General features: G+C 40.8%; 1 protein-coding gene across 1 annotated transcript in view; it reads left to right on the top strand.

The window, feature by feature from the left end:
* The window catches only part of timm50 (translocase of inner mitochondrial membrane 50 homolog), a 72740-nt gene that overhangs the window by 36170 nt on the left and 13294 nt on the right, over positions 1–23276 (top strand). The window contains exons 5-8 of the mRNA XM_083985144.1: positions 3996–4054; positions 7324–7443; positions 14148–14252; positions 16254–16352. Of these exons, the coding sequence (XP_083841270.1) occupies positions 3996–4054; positions 7324–7443; positions 14148–14252; positions 16254–16352 (383 nt within the window). The remainder of the gene's footprint in view (positions 1–3995; positions 4055–7323; positions 7444–14147; positions 14253–16253; positions 16353–23276) is intronic.

Below are 23276 nucleotides of genomic sequence, written 5' to 3'. Positions count from 1 at the left end.
GTAAATATGTCGGATTTAGCTCGGAGCTAGTTTCCATCCGTAGTCCCATGACACTTAAATAAATAGAATTACAATCAGACATTTAAAAACGATAAACATTTAAGACGACAGGCAATAACCTCCGTAGGGGGTATAGCAGCAGTTATAATTACAGTGTTGCAGATTACTCAGCAGGTGACAATGCTAGGCGACGCATTGCCACCTGCAGAGAGAGAGAGAGAAGAAAAATAACACAAAAAAATAAAAAAGGAATAATAATGAATGAACAAAATAAAATAAAATAAAAATGGATAGATAACAGTGCAGGTGATAATGCTAGGTAACGCATTACCACCTGCGGGGAAAGACAACAAATGAATAAATAATGAACAAGAAACAATGATAATAATAAAAAAAAAATAAAAAAAATAAAAATAAATAAATAAATACGGTACTGTTGCAATAAAAAGTATGTGAACCCTTTGGAATTTCTTAGTTTTCTGCATTATGGGCCATTTAATGTGATCCCATGTCTAGTCATACCACACAAACAATGATAATACTGCATGTCTTTATTGAACATGTCCAGTAAACATTCACAGTGCAGGTGGAAAAGTAAGTCAGGGTTCTTACGGATCCTTAAAAAGTCTTAAAAGGCATTGAATTCATTAATCTAAAAACAAGGCCTTAATTGGCATTAAAATGTCTTAAATCAATTTTTCAAAGTCTTAAAAATGTTAACACATGGTAAGTGGGATTTTATGATTATAATTAGTCTCAAATCTCAAAATAATTGGTAACATTCCGACAGAGAAGTTAGTGGCGGCCGTCAATGCTAAGTTTCTCACCGCCACCAGCTCCAGAGTCAGTGTTTGGTTTTTTTCCCGGACTTTTTATGCATTTATTTTGAAAGGACAGCTGGAAAGAGACACACTCCAATGTTCGTGTAGCAGTCACTTTACCTTGGAAGTGGGTAAAATTGTCCCTAACCCTATGTAATTAATAATAATAATTTTCTGCATTTGTGTTTATTGTGAAGTCGGTCTTAAATTTCATTTCAAGTGGCTTTAAAAAAGTCTTAAAAATCTTAACTCATTGAGTGCCAGCCCTTTTATAAAATGGTCAGTGCCATGTGCCAGCGTTCTGGGGCATTTTGAGTGATATGTCAAGACCCAGAGAATATTTTGTACTATGACTCTGAAAACACCAAACAGCTCAAAGGAAAGAGGAGACTCTCTATTTAACTAGGGAAAAAACCATTTGTTTGTACCTTGTTCCATTCTTGATATATCTTAAGTTGAATAGAGCCTGGTTGCACCAAAAAGACCACTTTTTTTCTAGAAAGCTGAGAAAAATGCATTTTTGTGAAAGAGAGTCTCTCAAGAAAAATAGTGATTTATCCGTTTTAATTTTGGCTTCAAAAACATGTAAGACATCTGAAAGTTTCATTTCACATGTTTTTTCATTGACCCCCCCCCCCCCCCCCCCCAAAAAAAAAAAAAAAAAAAAAAAAAAAAAAAAAAAAAAAAACAACAACTAAAATACAACAAGTACGAGCGGTTTCTGCCCCCTCAGCCTCTCCTACGCCCCCCTCCCCTCCCCTCCCCTCTCCTCTCCTCCTTCTCCTCCTGCTGCATCCCCTCGTCTCTGAAGTCGGGAGGGAGATGTCGTGGCGTCTTCAGCCTCTGTGCTGGACGCGGCCGCGGCAGCGACGCACCGCACTGATCTCTCGGTTCGTCGTCACGTCGGTCACTGACTCCGCGATCCGCCTCCGCTTTCGCTTCGGCATTTTGGTGCTGATCATCTAGATGAGTTTACCTTTCCTGCCTCCTCTGATCACTTCATGCTGGAGCTATGCTAATAGCACCGTGGCTAAGCTTTCCTCCAGCTCCACGTTACACTTGTTCCAGGCTCTGCTCGTCGTTTTCTCTAGAAATAGAAACTTTTTCCGACTTTGTTATCTCCGTACCGATCGCGCTCGTCTTCTCCTTCTTCTTCACTTCTTGCTCTGATCTACAGTCTCATTCGTTCTACACATCCCAGAAGCCCCAAAATTACTCAGAGTGTGCGCGAGAGCGTCCCCATTTACCAGCCGCAGAAAACTGCATTTGACGTCTATGGACGTCAATGGCACTCAAGCGTTGGATTTTGATTGACGTCCATAGACGTCAATGGCACTCAATGAGTTAAATTTAACTTGGCTTAAGCTGTAGGAACCCTGTAAGTGAACCCTTGGATTTGGTTGAAGCTCCTGGCAGTAACAACCTCAACCAAACGTTTCCCGTAGCTGCAGATCACGACCACACAACACTCAGGATGAATCCTGGACCATTGGTCCTGACAGAACTGCCTCAGCTCAGCCATGTTATTATGGGATGTCTGGTGTGAACGGCTCTCTGGGGGTCATTCCATAGCGTCCCTATTGGATTCAGGTCTGGGCTCTGACTGGGCCGCTCCCAAAGGTGGATTTTCTTTTCTTTTTTTTAAGGTTCTCTTGATTATCCAGATTATAGATTTACTTCAATGTTTAGGGTCATTGTCCTGGGTGCTTCACCCAACTTCTACTGAGTTTCAGCTGGTTGACAGCCACCCATCCTGTAGGAAGCCAGGATAAACTCTGGAGGTCATTTTGCCCTCGAGGCAGCAAAGCCCCAAACCATGATGCTCCCTCCACCGTACTTCACCTTTGACACGATGTTTAGTTTGTTTAGTGTTGTGGAGTGGCAAACTTCAGGCCTGCAATGGAAATTCCAAAGGATTCACATATTTTTTCTTTCAACTGTATATATACATAATATGTATATTGGGGAGCAACAAGACAGTTTGAATTCCAGGGCTGAGATAGAATGTGAAGTAATATTGTAAACAGTTTTCTACATTACAGAGAAATACAAAGCAGTAATACTGAGCCTTTAGAATAGAGGCTATTATTTTTTTTACAAGCTCACGCACAAAGCCAGCCGCCTGGTAATGACACCGGCAAATTATTTCAGATTCTAATCCTGAATGTGTCAGAAAAATCATCAAGGAGACTGACTGACTGACTGTCAGAACATTCAGATTATATAGCTCTGATTTTATTCCAACACGGCCTTTAAAACTACATGTCTCAGATGATACTGACGAATGATAGGCGATCCCAGATTTTAGACTTCTTGCCCGACGCCCGATGTTATATTAATGGTTAAATGTCTAACAACCACAATATCACAGGGAGCTGCTGTGTAGAAAAAAAAAAAGAAAAGACAGTGAGTGAGTGTCACGACTCCCTGTATCTGGCCCTTCAAATTAAAACCTCTAGCTTTTCATACACAGTTAAATCATATAGATTTTGACTTAATTTTAACAAGACATGGCTCCAAAGTTGTTGTTTTTGTTTCTGCGACCAATCAACCCATGAAATGTAGGTCGACTAATACGTTCTTGGTCAACTATTTTGGCCCTACTAATCAGCCAATCAGAGCTCATCCTGCTTTGCTCTGTTCTATCTAGGTGAAAGACACTGAAGAGGACTGTGTAAAATCAAATGCAGTCAAAATATAATTACATTACTAATTATTTACACTAAATATTTTAATTATCTATATTATATAACCAATTATTAATCCTCCAGTGGAAGTGTTTAAAATATTCAATTCATTAATTGTCATCTATACCAAATGTTAAGTTTATTCTAATTGTTTTTTATTCACAAATGACATGCTAACATTTAAATTCCTACCAGTTGTATGTTATGTTAGGTAAATGGACCAGTATTTCTTGCATGTACCTTTTTACTTTGGTGCACATCTGCCTCAATGTTTCCAACATGATCATTTTTGGAAAGTTTCAGTATTTAGGAATCTTTTCGATTAATTAATTGTGGTGTTTAATACCATGATTAATTCTGAAAACAAGTAATCCTGACATCCCTAAGATCAACTAATCTTCTCTCGTATTTTCTTTCTTCTATGAAACGTGCTTTACATCGTATTAACAGTTTTCTCTTTCTGTGTTTCTTGTGTTCTTCCACTCAGACCCTCCGGTCGTCCAACAGTTGAAAAGAACCTTCAAATACTTCCAGGACTACAGACAGGTGAGTGCAAGTCGGTCACAGCTTTAATGTTTCTTTCCCTGGAAATTTGCAGACGTGTCGTTTAGGGGTGTCACGATTTCGATTTTTTATCGAAATCGATCGAAATTACGTCACGATCTCGAGCATCGAAGTCAAAGAGAGGATCGACGATCCTCCCCAAGCTACAACTGCCCGTTGTCCCCATTGCGCACCAAGCGTCTTATCAGTCACTGGTCCGAGTTTTCCTTTACTTTTTATTTCGAGACAACACTCACTCATTCTCTCTCTCCCTCGCTCTCTCTCTCTTTTTTTTTTACCGGCGGTGTCAGCTGATGTGCATGTCTGCAGCAACCCAAACAAATGCACATGTTGACTGGCTCTATTCCAGCCACATGATTGGTTCGGCGCAGCGGAACTCTCAAAATCATTGGCTATTTGCCAAAACATGGATGAATGAAAACTATCGACCACGTCTCATATTTCTATCGAAGAAAAGTTATTTCATAATTTATAGCGTTTTATCACCCAGCCCTGGTGGGCTACTGTCCCCCTCCTACCTGGGAAACAGGAGGGAGACGCAGCTCTAACTACACAACACCGACAAGCACTGAGAGCCGCATGTTGCAGAGACGTTATAAGATTAAAAAAAAAAAAAAACCCCGCAAATAATAAGCCGACAAAAAGGTGCAACTTGCCACTTTTTGTCGATGTATTATTTGCGGGGGCTTCCAGGGGATCTGGTGACGGTGGAGGATCCGGGACTGATTGACTGTGGACCACCACCAGTCTGATCAGGACCTGATCATCAGGTCCATGGCAGCACAGCAGCTGCAGCTGCAGCTCTGCCCCGCTGTCTGTCACATGACTCACGCGTATCAGCGCAATCTCGTTTACATTACATTAAGCCGACATCAGGAGATGACGCGGCGGTAAATAAATGAAAATAAAATTATGATAATGTACAGATATACATATATTTGTTTCAAAACCTTGGGGGCAATTTTGGCCCCTGGATCATGATTTTTGGGGGCATGTTACCTTTATATTGTAAAGAAATTATTTAAATGTGACCATTAGTGCCTAATGTGATACATTATGGAAATTGCATCACTTATATGTATCCCATCTTTTGAAATAAGATTTACTGTACAAAATTTGATGAATAAAACCAATGATCATAGACTAGACTAGTCTGAAAATAGCATAGGCGTCTGTGCTGTAAGAAAAAGAAAAAAAATCGAGAATCGAATCGTGACCCTAAAATCGAAAATCAAATCGAATCGAGGATTTGGAGAATCGTGACACCCCTAGTGTCGTTGCATATTGTGGGTTTTCCGGGGGCAGATCACAAAACAAATGAGGTGCTGACACTTAGTGTAAAATTAACTTGAATAATGAGGAAATAATTTTCCTCAACATTATTTCTCATACAGCAAATAGGATTTCCTGTTTCCTATTGCAGTAGTTCCCCATCTTTTCCATCTTGAACATCTCGGCGTCCCCTCGTCAGACCGTGTAACAACATGGACTTTTTATTTGAATATTCAGGACTGATCTGAGAGCAGGGGAAGCTCATTATTTTCTCTCTCTGACAGTGGAGTCATCACATGTAGATTGACCATCTGTCTGTTGACTCGTTCCTTTGAACTGGTTTTGTTGCTAACCAGCTGCCTGTGTTCACCCCCCCCCCCCCCCCCCCCCCCATTTTGGCTTCGGGTGTGATGTTTTATTACACAATCAGACTTAGATAGGAAACTAGTCTGCTCACCTGGTGGAGAGCAATGAGCATCCCATTCAGGCTAAATCATAACCAATAATTTTCTGTCTCTCTCTTACGTTCACTGTCAGAATAAAAGATAATAACGGAATGTTACGAGACGGAGTTGTTTTAGAGGGAAATGCAAAGCCGGTGTTGTGCCGAAAAGAGTCTCATTGGCCAAAAACGACTTCCCCGATGGGAACGGGCATGGGCGGGTTTGCAAGGGCGAGTAGAGTGGAGTTGGTACCTAGCAGTGAAAACACAGCATTACCGTAAAATTCGGCGTATAAGTCGCACTTTTTCCCCCTTTTTTTTCATCTAAAAAGTTGGGTGCGGGTTATACACCGGTGCGACCTATATACCAACGTAAACTTCAACCCCGTTCACACCGCGTTTTCAGCGATCAGATTGCAATCAGATGGAGCTTGACCACATGAAAGTACAGTGATCCGATCGGCCAGACCACCTCCGGAGGTCGTCATGGACGCGTTGTGACCGGTGTAAACAGTGATTGTTCTGTATCCGCATACGACTACGCTCGGCGGGTGTTTTTTTTTCTTTTTCTGATTAATTAACGAGACTCGTTTGGGTCCGCCATAGTCTCTCACAGAAAATAATCTTATTGTTATGTTTTTTTTTTTTTCACCGTCTCTCATCTCTGTCAGTCAGCCCCTCCTCCTGCTGGACTCGGTCTCTCTCTAACATGCAGGCACGCGCACACGCACACACACACGTGCGCTATATTGCACTAAATGTACAGAAGCCAATTACCCCGCAATCTCTTTTTTCTTTTTTAAATTTAAAATAACAAGCGCTACAATGCAGCACAGAAACTTCACGTTGGAGACTTGTGGAATAACTTGTATAGCGTTTTTTATTTAAAATAGGCATAGAAAACCTTGCTTTCTCAGTTTGAGTCCCCCAAAAATAAACTGCGACTTATATTCCGAATTTTACGGTATATCGTACCCTCAAAAAAGCGAATTCACAAAAACTAATGTAAGCTAAGCTTTTCTCTTCTTTCTTCTCTGGTAGCAGAATTAACACAGTGACGACCACATTTTTATTTTCGCTGCACTTGGCAGTAGAGAGGAAATGTTTTTATTTTATTTTTTATACATCTCAATTTGATATCCAATTCCTGCAAGCAACAGTAGCTGTGGATTTCCCTCAGTGAGACTGGGGAGTCAGGGTTTTCAGTTCTGAATATATAAACTGTATGATCAGTGGTTTCACTATCCGTAAGCATATCTTAATATGGTTTCATCCTACGTTCCTTAGTTTTTTTTTTCTCCGTGGTAATATGAACTGATATAGCATTTATCAAGTGACTTTTAGAAGAACTGTTGTGTTTAAGTATAAAATGTGTACGTGCTGGATTTTCCCCCTTGAAGCCAGAACTTCCAGTATTTTCTCAGACTTGTCACTTCCTCCTGCAGACTCTTGGACGGTGTTGTGAAATATGTTGATGGGTAATATTCATTGATTTCTACAGACCAAGTGTGACCCGCCGTGTGTGTGTGTGTTTCAGATGATCATCGAGCCTACGAGCCCGAAGCTGCTCCCCGACCCTCTCAAAGAGCCGTACTACCAGCCGCCTTACACTCTGGTGCTGGAGCTGACCGACGTGCTGCTGCACCCGGAGTGGTCGGTACGTCCTCACACACTCTCTCTGCTCCTGTAAGAGCCACGTCAGCAGAGCTGTCACATGTAAATCAGAGAGCGAGAGAGTGAAAGTCCAAAGCCCTGACTCCTCTCTCACCTCTCAGTCACTGCGTTTACATGCACTTCAGTACCCCGGTTTTAATCGGGTTTTTTAAGTACCCCGTATTTTGATCAAATTCGGGGTATGGTGTTTACATGAACTTAGAGAAACCCGGTTATTCAGTATCCCTGTATACATGATAAATACAGTATCCCGGTTTCTGATTACTGCGTCTTACGTGCGTATGTGTGTTTCATTCATGTTTATTATTTACAACAGGAAGCGCAACTACTAGGAAATATGTAGGTCAGAAAATTTACAAATAAAAAATGCTGCCATGTTATATAACTTAATAAAAGAAAGGTAAATTCAATGCAGACTGATCGGTTTATTGTAAAACATGCTTTTATTGATGTAAAAGTGGTGATTTCTGTACACACGTTAGGCGACAGAGCCTCCAGGCAGCGCTGCTCCTCCAATACACACATGAAGCTTCACTTTTCATTCAAACAAACTAAGGCAACTGCCACTATTGTTAGATTTCATCAATGAGACCAACATTTATCTCCTAAAAAGAATATAACTAGCCGGCAGTAAACATCTAAAAACCTACGGGTAAGTTAATCAGCGATCGTTTTCTCTCCCGAGGTGACGGAGTAGTCTGGCCGGCGAGCACGTCAGGAGACGGGGTTGCTGTCTCTGTGATGTCCCGGTCACAGCTCACACACGGGGAGCTTCACTCCTCCGAAAAAACGTTGTAGCAAACTTGTAAACAGCCGTCATGTGGATAAACCGGCCGCACATTGGGGATCTAAACTGTTACTTTCTCGCATGAAAAAAACTAACAAAAAAACTTAATAGTCTCCTCGTCGCTCCAGAATGCGCTCTTGTTGTCGCCGCCATTTTGTTACGTAACGTATCTATGGTAACGGTTACGTCAGCTGGCTGAGTGGCTTTCAGATATCGGGGTACTGTGTTTACATGCTCCAGTATCCTGGTTTCTTTCGGAGTTCTCCAGGCAGCAAAATCGGGATATGAGCTTATCCCGATTTCTGGAATCGGGAAATGGTGTTTACATGCGCAAACACAAAAACGGGGTACTTAATAAACCCGATTAAAACCAGGGTACTGAAGTGCATGTAAACGTAGTCGGTGTGAATCTCAGATTGCTGGTCACAGACTATTCACTCCATGTCAAGAACTGTTTTCTTTTTTTCTCATGCGTCTGGATCAGGGCTGTAAACTAGCGGTCGCCACTCGCCAAATGGGACTAAAATATTCCCCTGGTGTCTTAAAGGAGAATTCCGGTCATTTTCTAAGTAACGCTCTACAGCTCTAGGTCCCCGAGTGCGACCATAGGAAAAGACCCAAGAGAAATCTGTGCAGACTGGACCTAGCTCTCCTCCTGCTAGCTGCGCTACACTGCGGTTAAACAGCAAAGTAATTGGGGCAGTTCTTCTTACCATGACTTTGGCCTCTATATAATGCTCAAATTATCACTACACATGCTTTGCACCATCCACCAGTTCCTTACCACACAACACGGACTGTGCATAACTCTGTTAATATGAGAGAGCAGTGTTACATGAGCTCAAAACGACAAAAAAAAAAGACAAAAACACAAGGAAAACATGGATTTAGGAGGAAAAAATCACTTATATTCATACTGATGCTTTCTTTCCCCATCCAAAATTATGTCAGGCCTGTATTTCTCTTGCATTCAGTATGCTATAGACATGACAAATAGGCCTATATAAACACACTCACATATCGTACCTACTTGTCAATCGCAGTGTTTTATTTTGAAAATTGTTTTCAAATTAAAACACCACGTCCGGTGTGCGTCTGGTGGGAATGGGAGGGCCTACCGGTACTTGGTGTTACTTTGTTAAAGTTTTGCAATGTTAAAGTTTCCCGATTTGTAATGTTTTGATCAATCAATCAATCAATTTGTTTATTTCGGGCATGTCAATTTAAATCATCATCATCACACTTCATCTTAGTTCAAGTAATACAATACACATGGCCGAAAGGGAAAGCGGGAGAAGCAAAAGCTTATCTAGTCCCGCCCCCATTACCCACAGAATAAAATCTTTTTTATAATCAGATCATATCATAATCTTTTTCTTTTGTTTTTGCTTTTTTACATTTTGATATAACATTCTTTTACTTATGACATTTGACATAACATGTTACAGCAGTAGGTAGTGTGCAGATCATATCATAATATTTTCGTTTGTTTTTTCTTTTTTACATTTTGATATAGCATTCTTTTACTTATGACATTTTGACATAACATGTTACAGCAGTAGGTAGCACATAGAGCTGCAGTCTAGCTCTAGACAGTACATATAGATTACGTGTGTGTTTGCACATGTGTCCATATTTGCCAATCATGAGTGAACAACAGTCTCTTCCTGTAGCCTGACATGTCACAAAGTCACAGAATGGTCCAATCGACAGCGAGCAAAGTCCAGTGTACTTATTATTTGTTGGGATGGTGTGAGAGCCCTCTTTTTTTTTTTTTTTTTTGCCTTTTTCTTTTATTCATCCATCTCCTCTGCAGCCTTTGCCACGTTTAACTTGGCCATATCCTCTAAATTGATTATTCAATTAATAAGATTAAAATGTATTTTAGATAATACTTTGGCCTCTTTTCTAAGCGTGCATTGCTATATAATACTGAAAAGTGCTGAAACAGATGTAAATGTAACAAAAAGAGGTAAAAAATTTACTTGGCCGGTAGATTTTTTTTTTAGATCTACCGGCCCGCCTTTAGCAGGTGAGCCAAAAAGCTAGTTTACGGCCCTGCTCTGGATTCCTCCACCACACCTCATTCCCCTCCTCTACTCCTCCATGATCCTTCTGTCTTCATTCCTACTCTTCTATTTGAAACTTCTCGTGGTTGAATGCTCTGTCCATCAACTTTCATTATGAGATGATAAATGAAGCTTTGTGTATAAAATCTGAGGCAGCTGAGGTCTGAACAAGAAGAACTGGAAACAGACAGTTGTAAAGGTGGATGGGGGGGGGGCGGGGGGGCATGGTTTTATGGGACAGGTGGAGGATACGCTGTGCTCATTTGTTGTGTATCCTACCACCTGTCGACTCGTCCCACTCTCCCATTATCTCACACACACACACAGTGGACTTACCTGACAGGTGTGCAGCAGCCGTAACATGACACCTGCTGCCTGTTAGATCAGACTAAACACACACACACACACACACACACACACACACACACACACACACACACACAAAACTTTCTTATGTCCACCACAAAGAGCTTTCTTCCTTCTTTCCTTCCTGTGCGCACACTGCATCGCTTCAACTGTCGCAACTTTTTATAGCTGTAATTGTGGCTGCAGAGTCGCAGAGCAACTGAAAGGAAATATTATCTGAAAACACTAATCTGTTCGTTGTTGACACACACACACACACACACACACACACACGCTCTAAAAGCCCTCAGGTTATTGTGTGTGTGTGTGTGTGTGTGTGTGTGTGTGTGTGTGTGTGTGTGTGTGTTTAACTCGAGCAGCAGCAAACAGAGGAGGCCACGACCTCTGAGCGTCTGACCATGAAGAAACCACGGCTGTTCCTCTACTACAGTTACACACACACACACACACACACACACACATACACACACACACACACACACACACACACACACACACACACACACACACACACACACACACACACACACCTTTATAACTCATTGTTGGCTCTGCTTTTACAAACTCCTTCCAGGTCAGATTCCCATCGCTTTGTTGTAGTTTTTCTGAATCTTGATCTCAAACCTGGACTCACAGCTGCCTTGTAACACATGTGTTTTAAAGACTTGATTTTTTTTTTTAAGTATATTTTTTTTGGCGTTTTTGCCTTTATTCAATAGTACACAGTGAGATAGACAGGAAAGGGGGAGGCAGAGAGAGGGGGAATGACATGCAGGAAAGGACCGCCATTTAAAGACTTGATTGATGTAATAAATTAAAGGTCTCATATATGCAGGTAGATGTTCAGGGTTCAGTTCTCTTTTAACACTGTGGAAGCACTGTTCCCTCTAAGGTGTTTTACTGCTCCACCTCTTTGCCCAGAAGACAAAAAAAGTTACATACTCAAATATCCCCGACTAGTTTACTGTTTATTTCTCCCTAATGTGGCTTTGAATTGTGAAATGTAGTGACCTTAACCGTGGTCTGTAGTGCAACTACGATTTAAGTTTTTGCTTGAGGATTATTATTACTGTTCATATCAAGAATGCTTCTGTGCCAAGAGTTGATGACACCAACTTGATGTTAGTTATTTTTTCCATATTGTTCATATGGCAATAAATGCTAAATCTATTTTGCCAAAACAATATAGTATTTTGTTCTCATTAACTGTAACTGACCCAGATATGGAGCAGCCTAGGTAATGTTGTCAAAATAATCTGTTATTAATCATAATAGTAATAGCCAATTGTATTGATATTTGGAGTTGGAGAGAGGCCAGAGCACCAGCATGTGGACATACTGTGTAGCCTTAAGCTGTCGCTCACAGTCGCTCCAGCAGCTCATCAGGGGAGTTGAATTTCTGCTCAGGAGTTTTGAAAATTAGAGGGAACATTGTGTGGAAGTATTTCAGCACACAGCCTGGATTCAGAAGCTGAGCTTTAAAACCAGCTGTCTGGACTTCCTGTGACTTTGTGATGTCACAACAAATTTAAAGAGCGGCTCAGATCCTCTCTTCTGATTGGCTCGTTGTACCTGTTGAAGCTTGAGAGTGTTAAATTACACCGATATGGATGTGGTTCTTAAACCACAAACATGATTTCAACCTTTCAAACAAAACACAAAAGGAGAGGAAAATATGGAGCTTTAAATGGAAAACTAAGAGATGGCCAACAAAATGAAATCAAACACGGATTATAGTAAATGAAACAAACTCCAGAAATGTCAAACTGTTAAATCAGAGTTTGGTCTCTAAGTAGACTAGGGTTCATGTACAGACTGAGCACTGGGTGTTGCACCAAGACACATTGTAATGTTGGATTTATGTTGTGAATGGAGTTAGGAGGTAGTTTGTGTTTCTCTTTAAATGTGACCTTTGAGGGTAACATTTATGCTTTTTGTAAATGTGTGTTTTTGTATTTTGTTATTATTTGTGTGAAACTTGGACGTCATGGGACGCAAGACAAATTTCAGAGTGATCTGACAATAAAGTATTATCTTATCTTAAATAAAAGACGTTTCCACATTGGCACGCATTTGCTCCTGTTGAGACTGGACTCTCTTTGAGATCCAACACTGATGTTGGGCAATAATCTGTGTGTTTCAGTTAGTGCTCCGCTTCTTCCCACAAGTGTTGGATATGGGGGGGGGGTACGGGTCAGGATTCTGTACAAGTCAGTCTGGTTCTGCCACATCAAACTTTCAAACAGTTTCCTCATGGAGCTGACTTGTTGAAACAGGACAGAGACAAACAACCTGTTGACAGGGAGGTGGAGGAACGCTCCTGTATAAATTAGCTGTTGATGGATTAAAAAAAAAAAAAAAGAGGCGGAAGTTTTGCACTCACACTCAGCCTCACACCTGTTACACCGGACGCACTGACGTTTCACTCTTAAAGAGGAACTATACAGGATTTTAACCTGTAATCTCTTGTTAATGACAGAGAAGACTACACAAATATACACATAGTAATGCATTATATGATAAATAGCGTTAACCACCACTCCAGGGAACACACATGGCCAGGAGGAGGGTTAGCAAAACAATGGAAAAGCGACTGGACTTACATAGTTCCCCTTTAATATCAATGGGTGACTAATGATTTCACAACAATGTGACATTATCTTGTGAGACGTGTAGAGTCATTGAGGAGAGCACGAGATGACGCATGAGAATCAGAGTTGATTTGTTTAAAGCCCCATAGTGTGTAACTTATTTGGCTTTTTATTAGCAAAAATCAAATACTGCTTTCATAAATCCGTATTTCACTGAAGGTGAATCACAGCTGCATACAAATGAAAGCTTTCTGGTTCCTTAGAATGAGTTGTTACAAGTCGTTACAAATACATAAGAGCTAGTGCCTGTAGAATACGTTCAGATATGCAACCGCACCGCTAGATGGGGGGAATTCCTACACATTATACCTTTAAATTGTTCAATTTTGACAGCTCGTATTATAAATCACTTTTTTCTTTTCCCCATTTTATTTATTTTTTTATTATTATTTCCTCACATCCACTTTTACATCAATAAACCCAGTAGGACAATTCATTTTACAAGTGGTCTTAGTAGACAAACAATCTACTCTTGGGTAATTTGTGTGCACATATGTGGGATCAAATGTTTTTTATTGTGGTTAATACTAGGAAAAAGTAAACAGTTTTTACTTAACACTTGAAATACTTCTGTTTTTTTTGTTTTTAGTTTGTTTTCAGCTGACTTCTTAGACCGTTATGGAACAGAAAGAGAAGAAATCAGCAAGAATAACAATCAAAACAACAACAACAACCTCAATTCTCAGAACTCACAGTCAAAATGCTCCTCAGAGAGAAGAACTGCTGTCTCCTACTCATGTGTGTAATAGTTCCTCTGTGTGTGTGTCCATCTGCTGACTTGTTTCTGTGTGTGTGTGTGTGTGTGTGTTTCCAGTTGTCGACTGGTTGGCGGTTTAAGAAACGTCCGGGCATCGACTACTTGTTCCAGCAGCTGGCACCGCTCTACGAGATCGTCATCTTCACTGCCGAGACCGGAATGGTGAGACACACACACACACACACACACACCTACACACACACACACACACACACACACACACACACACACACACACACACACACACACACACGGATCATTTAGTTGTGTTTATGTGTAAACGTGCCCTCAGAGCTGTCTGATTAGATCTGTTGTATGGTTTTGTTGTTGTCTCAGCAGCCTGAGGAAACACACACACATTGTGTCTTTTTACCAGTCCTTCCAGATGTTTTTAGGATGGTTTCAGGCAAAAATCGGGGTTTCCCCCCAAAAATGCGATGAAATATGCAATTTTTAAAAAAATTACGGGAATTTACAAAAACCGTGGGAGCTGGAAAGAACTGGGATTTGATGAAAAAGGAAAAAAAAAAAGATTCCTCTAATATAACACCCTGTTCTCACTTTGGTGTCTTTTGGGCTTATGTGTTCACACACACACCCCCTTCCGGTTTCCTTTATCCTCGATAACATTCCTCGTTGTGTGGTTACGTCACTTTATAACGTTCCCAAGGCAACAGGGGGAAATGGTAAACATTTTTCAACTTTCTGTGAAGATACAGTATGTGTCTTTTTATGAAATTCTGATTATGAAAATGAAAATTTAAATATGAAAATGATGAAATCCCACACATTTTAGTGCGTTTTACATAGAAATCTGCAATTTATGCAGCGGAAGTGCAGCGTCTTTGAGAAAATGCGAAGCCACACATTAATATGCAGACTGTGGCTGATTATTATCACATGATGGTGTTTTTGTGGAGGGACTGTTGTAGTGATGTGATGGGTGTTTCCAGACAGATCTCTGCTCTGTTTGTGTGTGAAGTGTGTCGACTTGTTTACAGTCGACTGAAGACTGAAAACACACAAACACACACGCTGACTTTGAAGTGGTCCCCTCTGATTTTAAATAACAATTGGACTATTTATTTTAATGTTTGTTGTTTGCTGTTGTAATGAAACAGAAACAGGCGTCTCTCCACAGAATGTCAGGTTTTTTTTTAAAGGATAATTTCCGTTTTTTACAACCTGGACCTTATTTCTAGCATAGAATAAGATCATTTTACTCCCCAGACAACTTTGGTGTCATTTGGAGTTGTTTTGACGAAATTAGCCCCAGTGGAGCGGCGCGTATATCCGTATAATGCGAGAACATGGGGCAGCGCAATGCAGCCTCTAAATAACACATTATCCGCCGCAAAACTCGTTCATTTCACCAATATTTAGTTATGATACACTAGTGCTATTCCCCTCCGAGCCCGTGGTGGCATGTTATCAACATCCGGGGTCTGTAGGTTGACCTACTGACCTCTGACCTGGATGATGTCATCTCCGACCGCTGCCCGGCGCGGCTAACTTGCTACCGCTAATGCTACGGTTCGTTTCTGCGTGTTTCTGACTTGTCAGAACAAAATGAGCAGCTGGATGAAGTTCAGCTTCCACAGGCTTCCTCTCCTCAACCTGGACTCACTAAAGCTCCGGCTAGTTGAGATAAAAATGGACCCGAATGCCGAAGCAGAATGATTATTATCAGAATGAGCCGGGCGGCGCTCAGAGATGACATCATCCAGATCAGAGGTCAGTAGGTCAACCTACAGACCCCGGATGTTGATAACATGCCACCACGGGCTCGGAGGGGAATAGCACTAGTGTATCATAACAAAATATTGGTGAAATGAACGAGTTTTGCGGCGGATAATGTGTTATTTAGAGGCTGCATTCTGCTGCCCTGTAGACTCCATTATACGGATATACGCGCCGCTCCACTGGGGCTAATTTCGTCAAAACAACTCCAAATGACACCAAAGTTTCTGGGTGAGTAAAATGATCTTATTTTATGCTAGAAATAAGGTCCAGGTTGTAAAAAACGGAAATGATCCTTTAAGGCCTGACGTTTATGTAACGTTCACAGAGCTGTTGATCTGATTCAGATGTAAGTGTATTGAGTGTTTTAGCTGCTGGTGCTGATTATTCTCTTTTTCTTTGTGTGTGTGTGTGTGAATTCAGACAGCGTATCCTCTGATTGACAGCATCGACCCTCAGGGCTTCGTCATGTATCGCCTCTTCAGGGATGCAACGCGCTACATGGAGGGACATCATGTAAAGGTATGGTGGTTTTTTTTAAATATTTCATTATTTTATTTCCTATTAGAATAACTGAAGGTGATGTTCAAACAGCTGAAGCTGTGAGCAGGGTGTGAGCTGAGCATCTCTGGTTAAAGAAGCTCTAAGATCTGCTCACAGTGCATGTTGCTAGAAAAGGAAAGGATGCAATTAGCATTCACACCGGGGTCAAAGTAGCCCACAGACTGACTCCGACTGGGTCAACCCGCTCATTTACAGCCCGTGTTCTGCTCTGACCTACACTGTAACATACAGAGTGACTACAACTTCAAATAAGTATTTAAATTAAAATACTTGGGTGTGTTAATTAGTCAGAAACTTGATAATATATACGGAATAAACTACAAATTAATAAATGACAAGATACAGGAAGACATTAAAAAATGGTCCACACTAGGGTTAGACTTTAGTTCAAGGATCGAGGCAGTGAAAATGAACCTGTTGCCAAGGTTACTGTACCTCTTTTTATCTTTACCTGTCAGAATCCCAGACTCACAGTTTTTAATGTGGGACAAACAGTTACCAAGGTTTATCTGGGCTGGAGCAAGACCAAGGGTAAGATTTAAAACACTTCAAATTGACAAAGAACATGGCGGCCTAAAGGAATACTATTATGCTGCCCAGATGAGATATTTTGTCTATTGGTGCTCTCCCGAGTACCAAGCTAGGTGGAAAACAACACACAGACCACAAGGGAGGAAATCTAATCTTGGAGAATGCTTTTAAAAACTGGTATGAGATAGTTAAAAGTATAAACTAGAACAGTGCTTCCCAAAGTGTGGTACGCGTACCCCTAGGGGTACGTGAGCACATTGCAGGGGGTACGTAGAAACATTCATTAATTTATTACCAAGATAATAAATTCAGGGTTCCTACACATTCAAAATTTCAAAATCCCATACTTTTTCCAGACCCTAATTTCCAGATTTATCGGTAAAAAAATTCAAATAAATTGTGACATTTGATTAATTAGATGTGTATCATGTAAATAAATTGTGAAATTTATTTTATTTTATTTTATTTATTAAATTTAATTATTCTGAATTTGTATGCCATTATGTCACCAAATAATTTCCAGGAGATTGTAGCTAGGTATAATAGCGCATACAAGATAATTAACCCAAATAGCTTAAGATAAGACCCAGATAAGAATTAAGATGGATATATTTCCATACAATAGTTTCCATTTTCCATACTTTTCCAGACCTGTAAATGTATCAAATCAAATTCCATACTTTTCCATACTTTCCATACTTGCGTAGGAACCCTGTAAATTGATATTCCGAGTCACTTCATAAGCCCAATACTGAAATGGTCCGTGCGCCACAACTAGTTCCCCCCAGAAGACAACAACCTGCAGCACAGCTTTGTATAGTTGTCAAAAGTATCGATGCAAAACGGCGCATCTGGATACATGACTGATTTCTAAAAGTAACGATATTAACAGCGCGCCCCCACAGCGCCCGACGCGCGCACTCGACAGGCAGAGCAGAGGAGAGGAGAGGAGAGGAGAGCAGAGCTGGCAGCGTCCAGAGCGTTTGGACCTGAGTGAGTAGTTACACAGAACTAGACGCACGTAGGGTGAACTTAGCCGTAAAAACGACGATATTAACGGCAACACTCCTCTCTCGTCTCCTCTCTTTTTCTCCGCTGTCTGCCTGCACGTGTGTGTGTGTGTGTTGTGAGAGAGGAGGGAGGGGGGAGCCCCGCCCGCTGGAATTGCACAACTCTTAGTTAGCTTTTCATTTAATAAAAAAAAACATCTGTTATAAGTCCTTTTGATTATAATAAAAAATAAAATAATGGAGCAATAATAAGCTGAGAGGCACTGCTGCTGTATTGAATATGATGTCATATTCAGTATTTTCCTGGGTTAGGTTTTAGTATTGTGACAATCCTACAAAATCCTGTCAAAACTCTGTGAAGACACATTTTACCACAACAAACAACAGCCAGAAACAACTAAAATGCAGGAGAATAGTGCAAAATGTCTTTGTACAAATTGAAGAGAGAAATTGAAATGATTTTCGTTTCTTCATCAGTTGTGTTACGTTATGACCACTTTTGGAGAATCATCAACACGTATGAGGGAGGGGGTACGTATGGCAAAACGGCTCAGGGGGTACGCAAGACAAAAAAGTTTGGGAACCACTGAACTAGAAGAAGACAGTAAACTTTTAATTTGGCCTTCACAAACATCTCTGTTTAGTCCCGCTGTAACTGACATCACATTTGCAAGGTGGAGAGATAACGGGATTTTAGCGATGTGTACACAGCTAAGACATTTCTATGAGACAGTAATCAAAAGAGGAGTTTCTACAGAAGAAAACAAAGTGATTGAAGTATTCACTAATGCATATAAATGTACGCCTGTTAAGATTGTTTCTAAGTTGTATAGAGGTCTACAAAAACAAAATGGAAGGAACTCACTATATGTGAAATCTAAATGGGAACGAGAATTGAACATTAAACTGTCTGACACTGATTGGCATTCTGTGTGCAGAACTCAACAAACCTCCACCAGCTCTAAAAGATGGAGGGAGTTTGGATGGAAGAATTTAATTTGCTTTTTCATCACACCACACATCAAAAATAAACAAATAGGTGGACAGCAGCAGTGTTGGAGGAAATGTGGGCAGTTGAGTGCCGATCACACGCATGTTTGTTTTTTTGGTCATGTGTAAAACTGCAGGGGTTCTTCTGGGACAGAGTGGTTCAGATTCTGGAAAAGATTTGTTCTTCCAGGATACCCAGAGACCCCCGCACTCTGTATCTGGGTTTGTCTCCAGAAGATACAATTCAAAAGAAGGACCTGTATCTTTTCAAAATATTGATCTTGGCATGTACAGTAAGAAGGCCATAACAAGAAACTGGTTGAAAAGTGACCCTCCAAGTCCAGGGCAGTGGCTGGATGTTGTTGAGGAGATTTTACTTGAATAAATTCATCGGTTATCAGTCATGAAAAAAATGTAATGTGCATCCCTAATCTCAGGCTTTATTTCTTTTAATTCTTATGATTATGGCTTATATTTAATGAAAACACAGAATTAGAAAAGTGAAAAAGTAAAGTAATAAATAATTATTGTAATAAATAATTATTGCACTTTCTCCTTTATATATTGCATCTTGCCTCAGTATTGCCACAGTCTCTGGGTCTAATTTGCACCTTTTGCATGTGTGGACTCCACCATCAGCATCAATTTAGAGGTGCCGAAGGATTAGTATACAGTATGTATCTATTAAAAAAAAAGAAAGAAATGTATATAACAATTAAAATGATGGATATAAAACAACAAAACCCTTCAACATCATTTACAGTACACAGATAATATACAGGTAATACTCAGAAAATTAGAATATCGTGAAAACGTTCATTCATTTAAGTAATTCAACTTAAAAGGTGAAATGAATATATTATTTAGACTCATAACAGGCATTGCAAGATATTTCAAGCTTTTATTTGTTAGAATTTTGATTATTATGGCTTACAGCTTATGAAAACCCCAAAATCAGAATCTCAAAAAATTTGAATATCGTGAAAAAGTTCAATGTTGTAGCTCAAATTGTCAGCCAATTAATCCAAAACACCTGCAAAGGGTTCCTGAGCCTTTAAAAGCTCTCTGTCTGGTTCAGTACAGTTCGCAATCATGGGGAAGTGAATGAACTTTTTCACGATATTCTAATTTTCTGAGTATTACCTGTAGTCTACTTGCCAACAATGAGTACCCGGAAATGTTGAGTACCCCAAAGTTTTATGTTAGAAATATATAGTATGGGTCCCCAGTATTCAGAAACTGCCGGATGCTAACTTATATATATTGGGCAATTAGCGTAACTGACATAATTAGCATAAATTAGCATAATTGCCTATATGGGCAATATTTCAACAAAATTGACTTGGCTGATCTGGGCAATATTGGAGTGGTTTTAGGGGTTATTGATGATGCTGAATCCATTTCTGACATTTTCAAAATTCAAAATGGCTGTCTAAACCGGTAGTGACCAGATTGAAATCCATCAAAATCGGCCCACTGGCGGTTAAAATCTGGTCACCTCTGGTTTAGACAGCCATTTTGAATTTTGAAAATGTCAGAAATGGATTCAGCATCATCAATAACCCCTAAAACCACTCCAATATTGCCCAGATCAGCCAAGTCAATTTTGTTGAAATATTGCCCATATAGGCAAAATATGCTAATGTATGCTAATTGTGTCAATTGTGCTAATTGCCCAATATATATAAGTTAGCATCCGGCAGTTTCTGAATACTGGGGACCCATACTATATATTTCTAACATAAAACTTTGGGGTACTCAACATTTCCGGGTTCACAATGGGGCCCTATGGGCTGGGAAGTAGACTAATAACCAAATACTTAATATAAAAAAAAAAATTAAAAAACCTCTCATTTATTGAAATGCACCTGTGAGTATGAATGGGTGAACGTAACCAGTAGTGTAAAATGGTTAAGACTGGAAAAAGCCTGTCTAAATCCAGGAGCTCCAACCTCATCACTAGTTGCGTTTCCATCCACCTTTTTTTATTCGCATTTTCAAAAATTGCGAATAAATACTTAAATGGAAACGCCAGAAATTCGAAAAAAGGCAGTAAATGCGCATAAAAGTTTATACGCTTGGAGGGGGTGGATTTGTCAGCGTATCGATTAAATGAAATGCGAGTTTTTGTGATGGAAACAGATTATGTGAATTGAGCCAGAGTTTGTGGGTGAAGTGCTGCTGGAGGACGACTTCCCAAAAGTCCTTCACCCGCCGACGTTCAAAGAAATGGAGAACGACGCCCCGGTCTCCCAGCTCTCGTCTCTGCGGCACCGCAACACGAACACACTCTGTAACCCATAATCTTTTGTTTATGACGGTTAAGACGACACAATCACACGCCGTAACATCGTTACGTAACGTTATCCACCGCTACATTTATTGATTTTTCACCGGCTTCGTATGTAAACAGATGCACATGGGCGAGAGGAGCGGAACCAGAACAGCAGAAAAGCGAGCGGACTTGCACAGTTCCCTACTGTCTTTCTGTGTAAATATCTCATGTTACAACATGAAAACCTGCAGCTTATATTCAAGTGCGGCCTATATATGTATTTTCTTTTAAAATTTAGCTGGTGCGGCTTATACAGGTGCGTCTATAGTCCGGAAAGTACGTAAATTGTCCATGATGTTGAGTGTCAGCTGTTGGATACATTCACGCTCTCTTATGACGTAATCTCACGGCGCACTCCTCCTAATCGCAAAACAATAATGAATGGAAACGGTCATAAATTCGCATTTGCTTTTTGCGCATTTTCACAAAATCCGCTTTTAAATTCGATACGACTTGGATGGAAACCCAACTAGTGTCTGTTCTCTGTGCATGTGATGACGTGGCTCCCCTCAGTTGTGTGTGTGTGTGTGTGTGTGTGTGTGTGTGTGTGTGTGTGTGTGTGTGTGTGTGTGTGTGTGTGATCAGTCCAAACAGACAAACTGGACCTACAGTGGAAAAAGCAGGTCAACCCGTTTTTATTAGCGGGTTTCCTCCTCACATTAAAAAACGCCCGCTAATTTTGGTGGAGAAGGAGCAGAGCTGTGTTCCCCCCCTGTGTCTTCCCTCCATGACGGCCTTCTGCTGCTGCTGCTGCTGCCATTGATTTCTCCACCTCCCCACCACAATAGACCCCCCCTCCTCCTCCAAACACACTTTCCCCCCTCCCTCCCTCCCTCCCTCCCTCCCTCCCTCCCTCCCTCCTTCTTCCTCTCAGGCCTCATTAACCTTCTGCCTCCTTCCCTCTCTCTCCTCTTCCTCTTATCTCGCCTCCCTTTCACCCTCCTTCACCCCGGCCTTCCTTCCTTCCTCCTTTTCCCTCCCATTTCTTCAGCTTCTTCCTTCCTTCATGTCCCTCTTTCCCTCCCTCTTGCACCCTCCCCCCTCCTCCTCCTCCTCCTCCTCCTCCTCCTCCTCTTCCTTCTGTCTCCCTCCAACTGTCATCTCTGCTGCTGCGTGTCCCATTGAGGAGCAGTCTGGAGGAGGTTGTAAGGAGCTGGTTAACCTACTTCCCAGAGAGAAGAGAAGACACACTTAGTATCATCTCATCTCCATAACGCCAAGACAGAGCGCGATGATGCAACAGATGCTAAGAGAGAGTTACTAATGCTCCATATGCCGAGGGAGAGTTGCAAACCACACAGATGTCAAGAGAAAGTTAGTAAATCGTCCCATGAAATTAAAACGGTTGTTTACATGCGTCTGTGTGTGTGTGGATGTGCATTTTCAGCCACCCAGGCCTGAGTCCACACACACACACACACACACACACACACACAGTGTACGAAGCCTGTCGCACAGTTGTCAGTCAGTGTGATGAAATTGCTGCTTTTCTGCCCAAATAATGCGTCAGCAGCAGCAGCTGGGAAATGAGGAAGTGATGTATCCCAATGAATTGACGTTTCGATGCATGGTGAAGTTCAGACTTGTGAAAGCTGCGAGTCTGTGGCACCGCTGACTGAGGATGTGGATGTGTTAGTGACATCACAATGTGCAAAATATATTTTTGTTATATTGCCTTTTCATTTGGGATTTTTTTTTTTTTTTTTCACTTTTTTTTTGAGGAAAAAACTTTTAAAAAATGTGTCTTTGTAGCACTAAAACACTGTGTACAACACTGTGCCAACAATACACAACATTGTGACACTTTGTTTCCTGGGTTTTGGATATTGCATGTGGCCATATTGTGATTTTGATCATATTGTAATGAATCCTGCACCTCTATGATGGTTTATGAGCTGTCCTCGGTCCAGTGCACTCTGTTTAAACCAGGTTATTTAGTGATGTGATGTGACATGTCCAGTGATCAACAGTACAGCCTCAGTCGAGCTTAGTGTTGGTGCTATTCAACCTTTAAGG

Source organism: Trachurus trachurus (assembly GCF_905171665.1).
Source record: "Trachurus trachurus genome assembly, chromosome: 13".
Classification (NCBI taxonomy): Eukaryota; Metazoa; Chordata; class Actinopteri; order Carangiformes; family Carangidae; genus Trachurus; species Trachurus trachurus.
The sequence above is the reverse complement of the archived record's forward strand: the minus strand, read 5'-3'. Positions and strand labels throughout refer to the sequence as shown.